Raw genomic sequence first — 7,590 nt, 5'->3', positions numbered from 1 at the left:
TATACCACAGTATATACCACTGATATGTCTGTATACCACAGTATATATCACTGATATGTCTATATCAGTGATATGTTGCATACAAATTTTAATTTTTGATATTAAAATGTCATCGTGACATCAAGCTCAGATATGTTTATGGTATGATTTTGTACCATTGTAATATTTTAACATTTTTTTTTTTTTTTTTTTTTTTAGAGGACTTTTGTTCTTGTTGCCCAGGCTGGAGTGCATCGGTGCAATCTCAGCTCACTGCAACCTCCGCCTCCCGGGTTGAAGTGATTGTCCTGCCTCAGCCTCCTAAGTAGTTGGGATTAGTGGCACGTGCCACCATGCTTGGCTAATTTTATGTGTTTTTTGTTTGTTTGAGATGGAGTCTTGCTCTCTCGCCCAGGATGGAGTGCAGTGGTGTGATCTTGGCTCACTGCAACCTCCACCTCCTGGGTTCGAGCGATTCTCCTGCCTCAGCCTCTTGAGTAGCTGGGATTATATGTGTGTGCCACCACACCCAGCTAATTTTTGTATTTTTAGTAAAGATGGGTTTTCATTATGTTGGCCAGGCAGGTCTCGAACTCCTGACCTCGTGATCCACCCACCTCAGCTTCCCAAAGTGCTTGAATTACAGGCATGAGCCACCACGCCCAGCCTAATGTTTTGTATTTTTAGTAGAGACGAGGTTTCATCATGTTGGCCAGGCTGGTCTCAAACTCCTGACCTTGTGATCCGCCCGCCTCGGCTCCCAAAGTGCTGGAATTACAGGCATGAGCCACCACACCCGGCCTAATTTTTTGTATTTTTAGTAGAGACGAGGTTTCATCATGTGGCCAGGCTGGTCTTGAACTCCTGACCTCAGGTGATCTACCCACCTTGGCTTCCCAAAGTGCAGGGATTATAGGTGTAAGCCACCACGCCCAGCCTATATTATATTTCAATATCATGGAAACTAATGAATTCAGAAAATGTCACCCATTTTTACCCCATTCTCTTTGAAACGGGTTTATCCAGGACATGGGCAAGGTAACAGGTGTCTCTGTGCCCCAGCCATGGCCCTGGCCACACAGCTGGCTGTGATGCTGATGGGGAGGTGGGCATGCAGGGCTGGTGTCTCTGTGAAGTCGGATGAGGGGCCCCTCCCTCACCAGGAGCCCAGCACCACTAGCAGGGTGCTTTGCAGTCTCTGTCTCTTGATCTATACACTTGTTCTGGAAGATGGATGTGACCACCTGCCTTTCACACATGGGTTCTTGCGGCTCACAGTGTCCATCTCTGGCCCAGAGCCATCCAGCTTGCAAGAGGCTGAGCTGGGACACACACTCTGGCCTTTGGGATCTGCTACTCCCCTCTGTGTCTTGGCCCTCCCCAGGGATCGGGCATGGGTCTCCATGAGCCCATGGGGCCTAGTGAGGGGTGGTCGACGTAGGCGGCAGTGTGTTGCAGGAGACAGGTGGGTTTTGTCCCACACCAGCCTGTTCCCCATCCTGCAGGGAGAAGAGCCACCCTTCAGTGCCTTACCACTACTTCGAGAAGGGCCGGCTGGATGAATGTCAGATGTACCTGGCACACGAGCAGGCGCCCCGAAGCGCCCACCGCTTCATCACTGAGAAGGCGGTCTTCTCCCGCTGGGCCAAGAAGAGGCCCATCGTGTTCGCCCATCCATCCTGGAGGACTGAGTAGCCTCCATTGCCCTGGAGGCTGCTATGCCGTGCGATGTCCCATCCCGGGCCGTCACACTCCACAAAAACATTTAATTTATGGATCCTGCCTCCTGTCATGTGCCAGGTGGACCTGAGGTTCCTTCCTGCCCCTTTCTGGCGACAGTTGGAGCCATCTCAGGCCTCATGACTTGAAGGGGCGTGGAAGGGGGACCCCTGTCTCCCCCTCTACTTCTTAATTCATGGCATTTGGGGGCTCACCCCACCTCCAGGTCTGTCAAGTGGCCTTTGTCCCTGGGGTTGATGGTCCCCTACTCACCAGCATCACGACCTTGTGCCAGTCCTGGTCCTTCCTCCCCAGCCACCCCTACCACCTTTTGGTGCCACGCTTCTCAGTCCGGTCGCCCTGGTTGGGGCAACCGAGAGCCTGGGGTTTGTTGGGTGAAGGGGCCTTGGAGCTGTGACTGCCGGGGCCGTATCACGAATGTACGGGTAAACGTGTGCTTTCTGGACACTGTCTCTAGTGTGGTCATGTGTCTAGGGGTGGAGATTGGGGCCTCTCCCTGTCACAGTCACAGAAATTACTGACTGGAATCCCTGAGGTGTTACCCAGGCACGCACTGGCTGGGCTTTAATTTCCCCAACAACCTCCCGCTGGTGGCCCCAGCCCAGCCCCCTCCCCAGCAGGTCAGGGCTCTTCTGGGGGCTGGTCCTTTCATTGCCCTGGCCCAGGAAACTGACCTCAAGTCAGAGGCTTCTTTGGGAACCCCGCTCTGCACACAGGGGGAGAAGAGTCAGGGCCAGGAGGAAGCGACTCGGAGTGAGAGGGAAATTCCTCCACCCGAATTGCTCCGGGGCCAAACGGCAAGTTAAATTACCCATTAAATCTGGGGTTTGGCCTGGAACGGTGGCTCACGCCTGTAATCCCACTGTTTAGGAGGGTGAGGCAGGAGTGTCCCTTGAGACCAGGAATTCAAGACCAGCCTGAGTGACATGACAAGACCCCGTCTCTACAAATAAATAAATAGATAAATAAATAAAAGCGGGCCAGGTGCGGTGGCTCACGCCTGTAATCCCAGCACTTTGGGAGGCCAAGGCGGGCAGATCACTTGAGGTCAGGAGTTTGACACCGGCCTAGCCAACATGGTGAAACGCTGTCTTTACTAAAAATACAAAAAATTAGCAGGATGTGGTGGTGCACGCCTGTAATGCCAGCCACTCGGGAGGCTGAGGCAGGTTTGAACCCGGGAGGCGGAGGTTGCAGTGAGCTGAGATTGCACCACTGCACTCCAGCCTGGATGGCAGAGCGATTCTGTATCAAAAAAAAAAAAAAAAAGAAAGAAAGAAAAGAAAAGAAAAGAAAAAGAAAGTGGTTTGGTCTCCCTGCAAAACAGGAAGGCAGAGAGCAGCCCGGGGCGGGTGCTGTGAGGGAGTCTACCCCTGGCTCAGCCCTTAATTTCCTCACCTGTTAAAGTGAGAAAAAAAGACCCAGCTGTGAACTCTTGCCATCCTCAGAGGAGGGCGGGTGCTAACCCGTTTTACAGATAAGCTGAGGCTACTCAGCTGAAGCCAGACAGCTGTGGAGCAGCTTGCCCAGGGTGCCATCCCGGGTCTGAGAGCTGAGCCCAGGGACCTTAGCCCTGCACCTCCAGCTGGAGAGAGCCCACAAGGCATCGCTACTTCATCTGGGGTCTGGGAGACTCAGGGAGGATGGGGCCAGGGCCTGGGGCTGTCAGCTGGAATGCAGCCCTGGGGTTCTAGCTGCCAGCTCCAGGGGTCAGGGCCCTATGCAAATACTCTGCCGTTACCAACTTGAAACATTTAGTCTTTTTTTCTTTTTTTTCGCAAGAGGACTTGCATTTCATTTTGCACTGGATCCCAGAAATTATGTAACCGGTGGTGCTGGGGGCTTTGGGTGACAAGGCACACTCTCCCTCCCACGCCTGGCTTTCACAGAAGGGGCTGGAGACCTGGCACTTGGTTCACAGCACTGCCTTTGTGCGCTGTCCCTCCCCAACTGCCCAGTGCCAGGCGGGCCCAGAAGGTTCTGCAGGCATGGGATGGGGGAGGAGAGCCCTGAGCTGCCGAAGCAGGGAGCAGGCTGGCAGCGACCACAGCACAGAGTGAGGGGCTCTGAGCAGGTGTCAGGCATAGGTAAGGGGGTTTCTGGGTTCAAAGGGAGGGCCCTGGAGTCAAGGCCTGGCTTCTTTCTGGCCCCACTTCCTGCTGTTGGAGACCTGGCAGATTAGTGCCCCTCTCTGGGTGTCCGTTTTGTCATCTGTAAAAGGTTAAAATAGTCCCCACCTCACAGATTCAGAGACAGTGGACTGTCCCCGAGGCTTAGGGCATAGCAGGTACTTGAGGTTTGGAGCCAGCATTTTCTGTGGCGTCTGCCCTCGGCTGGCCCTGCCCTTCCTTGTTGGCAACACAAGTCAGGAAGCCCCTGCCCATCAGTTGTCTCCGTGCTCCCTGCCTCATCCTGGGTGTCCAAGGTCCAGGGTCTGCGGCTTCTGAACTCCACCCTCTCGTGGGCGGGGGCTGCCTGCTCCTACTCCTCCATCCCCTCGGAAAATGCTGACCCAACCCTTGGGCCAAGGACGAGGAGGCTCTCCCAACCTGGCCCTGCCCTCGGGGGTGGGGTGTTTACTGCTGGGTTGGCCCAAACTGTGAGTCTTCCTGGGGGTGGTGACCTGGCAGGAGCGAAGCATCAGCCACTTCCTCCAGGCAGTCGGAGATGATCGTTGACAGGTCTGGTGGCTGGATCGGGGTCTGCTGAAGGCTGTCTTGACCAGGAAACTGAAGACTCTCCGCTTTTGCCACAGCAGTTCCAGTAGCTGCCTTGAGGTGAGCCCAGGGCAGGAACCTCCCACAGCCCCGGGGATCACCTGGACCTGCAGCCACTCTTTGGGCCTCTGTTTTCCTCTTTATACCCTGGTTCCTTTGCCCCCTCAGCAGACTGGCTGGAGACCTTCCCTAACTCCTCCAAGCCCAGAGGGGAAGCCAGGTTAGCCTCACAGCCCGGAGGTGCCCTAAGAGGCCCTTTCCTTAGAAGGGCGACGGGGCCAGGCTCGGAGCTCACACAGCTCACATACCTTCATCTTATAAGGATCAAAATGAGGGCCGGGCGCGGTGGCTCAAGCCTGTAATCCCAGCACTTTGGGAGGCCGAGGCGGGTGGATCACGAGGTCAAGAGATCGAGACCATCCTGGTCAACATGGTGAAACCCTGTCTCTACTAAAAATACAAAACATTAGCTGGGCATGGTGGCGCGTGCCTGTAATCCCAGCTACTCAGGAGGCTGAGGCAGGAGAATTGCCTGAACCCAGGAGACGGAGGTTGTGGTGAGCCGAGATCGCGCCATTGCACTCCAGGCTGGGTAACAAGAGCGAAACTCCGTCTCAAAAAAAAAAAAAAAAAAAAAAGGGATCAAAATGAAACAACCTCACCCCCAGGTGAGGACAGGAACATCTGGCCTCAGGGGGCTGATGGGCCCCAGCATCTAGGGTCATCTAGGCCCCTCTGCCCTCTCCAGCCTCTGTTGGGGAACAGGCAGTACTTCCTCGTTCCAAACCCACTGTGTCTCTGCCTGGAGCCCAGGTCTTGGGCTGTGGGGCACCCGCCCGCCTGCCACTCTCACAGGCCTCTCCTCTCCAGAAGCCCCTCCCCTAGGCAAAAGCCCGGAGAGAGAGAGGCCGGAGTCCCCAGGCCTGGCTCTCAGCCTGACTGCCCAGGAATGCTGCAGAGTCTTGAGCAAGTTCTATTCTCTCTCTGACCCGTGATCTTGGTTTCTGTGAATTGGGAGCTGGGGCAGGTGAGGGGATCTCTTAGGACTCTTTCCAGAATACCACAGAAGGGAAAAATCCTAACAGCGCAAAGAAGTTTGCTAAGGGTCAGGAAGCAGGGAAGTACATGGGGGTCTCCTGTCCCTGGTGCAGGAAGGGCCGAAGCAGAGGCCAGCTCTCCCAGACCATGGGGGAAGGGCTGGGGGGAGGACCACCAGGACTGGCCACAGCCACCATGCAGGAATGTCCTGGCGTGGCCTGGCCTGGCTCTCACAGGCCTAAGACTTGGTGTAGAACAAGTCTGTGGTTATTAAACAGAAAGGCCTGGTGGAAACAGCCCTGCCACCTACGTGTTCTCTGAGTCTGTTTCTTCCTCTGGAAAGTGGGTTAACTGCAGTACCCAACTCATAGGCCACCTTAAGGGTTCAATGAGGTGTGTTTGCAAAGTGCCTGGCACAGAGCAAGCTGCTCTGTTTCTTATCCTTGTTATTACTGTTATTGAGATGGTTATTGTCGTTCTTGGGGCCCAAGAAGGGAAGCCAGCCCTGAAGCAAAGCCTGCTGGAGTGAGCCTGTGCCGAGACATGGCAGGCCTGTCCAGTCCTGGAGTGGGGCCGAAGCACCTTCTCACTTCCGGGTGTTTGGTTCGGGTCACTGGCCTGCGTTAGTGAGAAGGGCTGGGGACAGGATGTTTCCTTCTCTGATACCACCTCCAACCCTCTGGGTGGCCTTGGGCTAGAGAGGCTCCTCTGAGTCCTCAGAAGTCAAGTTCATCAGGCCTCCCGCCTGACCACCCTGCCCCCACTCCGTGGTTTTCCATCCTGTTGCCTGTGGGGTGGGGTCAGCGACCTAGGAGGGCCATGGGTGGGGCTTGGTCGGAGGCTCAGGAAGCGGGTGGAGGTGGGCACCCGGGGCAGGAAGCCTCAAACCCAGCCTTTTGGGCCACCCGCTCCCAGCCTGGTGGGCAGTGCCTTTATAGCCTGGAGGCTGGTCCCTGGGGAACTGCTGATCTTTGTTTTAATAGGAAACGGAGTGTTATTAACTTCTCATATAAGTACAATGCAAACAACCTGGAAGTTTATAAAGGGAAAAGTGAAGGTAGCACCCAACCTGCCCGTCCCAGCTTCACTTTAATAGGGAATCAACTGTGGGTAGGCATTGTGGATTCTTCCAGACACTGTGTGTGTGCATTTACAAATACTATGCATGGATAGTTATGGCTTTTAAAAAGCAAGCAAAAAACTTATGCTATATGTTGCAGTTTGTTTTTAGAAATTAAAAAATACATTTTTAAATATTTAAAAATATTGTGTGGGCTTGGTGCGGTGGCTCTCGCCTGTAATCCCAGCACTTTGGGAGGCCAAGGGGGTGGATCATTTGAGATCAGGAGTTTGAGGCCAGCCTGACCAACATTGTGAAACCCCGTCTCTACTAAAAATGCAAAATTAGCCAGACGTAGTGGCACACGCCTGTAGTCCCAGCTACTCAGGAAGCAGAGGCAGGAGAATCCCTTGAACCTGGGAGGCAGAGGTTACCGTGAGCTGAGATAGTGCCATTGCACTCCAGGCTGGGCAACAAGAGCAAAACTCCATCTCAAAAAAAAAAAAAAAAATTGTGTGACCATTATCTTAAAATTTTTGGAAATTTACAGTTAAAGAAAAAAAAGCAGCCCCGATCTCATCATTCCAGAAATACCCACTATTAACTCTAATCACTGGCCAGGTGCAGTTGCTCATGCTCATAATCCCAGCACTTTGGGAAACTGAGGCAGGCGGATCACCTGAGGTCAAGAGTTTGAGACCAGCCTGGCCAACACGGTGAAACCCCGTCTCTACCAAAAATGCAAAAAAATTAGCCGGGCGTGGTGGCGCATGTCTGTAATCCCAGATACTCGGGAGACAGGAGAATCTCTTGAACCCAGGAGGCGGAAGGTTTGGGTGAGTCAAGATCATGCCATTGCACTGCAGCCTGGGCAACAAGAGTGAAACTCCATCTAATTAAAAAAGAAAGAAAGAAAGAAAACAAAGTTATAAAGCATCAAAATATTATGAAGCTCTTGAACTCAGTCCCCACTTGAAGGCCAGTTGCTATAACTTGCATACCACTTCAATTCCTCCCCCATTGTTCTTGACCTTTTTTTTTTTTTTTTTTTTTTTT

At 53.5% G+C, this 7,590-nt stretch overlaps 2 protein-coding genes across 8 annotated transcripts in view; both read left to right on the top strand.

The window, feature by feature from the left end:
- ST6GALNAC4 (ST6 N-acetylgalactosaminide alpha-2,6-sialyltransferase 4) overlaps positions 1-2,169 on the top strand; it is a 9,049-nt gene extending 6,880 nt beyond the window's left edge. The window contains exon 6 of one of the 4 annotated variants that reach the window (XM_032257367.1): positions 1,485-2,169. In XM_032257367.1, coding sequence (XP_032113258.1) covers positions 1,485-1,674 — 190 coding nt within the window. In that variant the 3' untranslated portion in view covers positions 1,675-2,169. The remainder of the gene's footprint in view (positions 1-1,484) is intronic. The other 3 variants (XM_032257370.1, XM_032257368.1, XM_032257369.1) reach the window with 3 other exon arrangements.
- Positions 2,170-4,356: 2,187 nt separating this feature from the next.
- ST6GALNAC6 (ST6 N-acetylgalactosaminide alpha-2,6-sialyltransferase 6) overlaps positions 4,357-7,590 on the top strand; it is a 27,270-nt gene continuing 24,036 nt past the window's right edge. The window contains exon 1 of one of the 4 annotated variants that reach the window (XM_032257363.1): positions 4,357-4,496. The gene's annotated coding sequence lies outside the window, so the exon portion shown is untranslated. The other 3 variants (XM_032257358.1, XM_032257357.1, XM_032257362.1) reach the window with 3 other exon arrangements.

The sequence above is a fragment of the Sapajus apella genome, unplaced genomic scaffold, assembly GCF_009761245.1.
Source record: "Sapajus apella isolate SASKATOON/1434 unplaced genomic scaffold, GSC_monkey_1.0 scaffold97, whole genome shotgun sequence".
In the NCBI taxonomy this organism is placed as follows: domain Eukaryota; kingdom Metazoa; phylum Chordata; class Mammalia; order Primates; family Cebidae; genus Sapajus; species Sapajus apella.
This window is presented reverse-complemented; position numbering and strand designations above follow the sequence as displayed.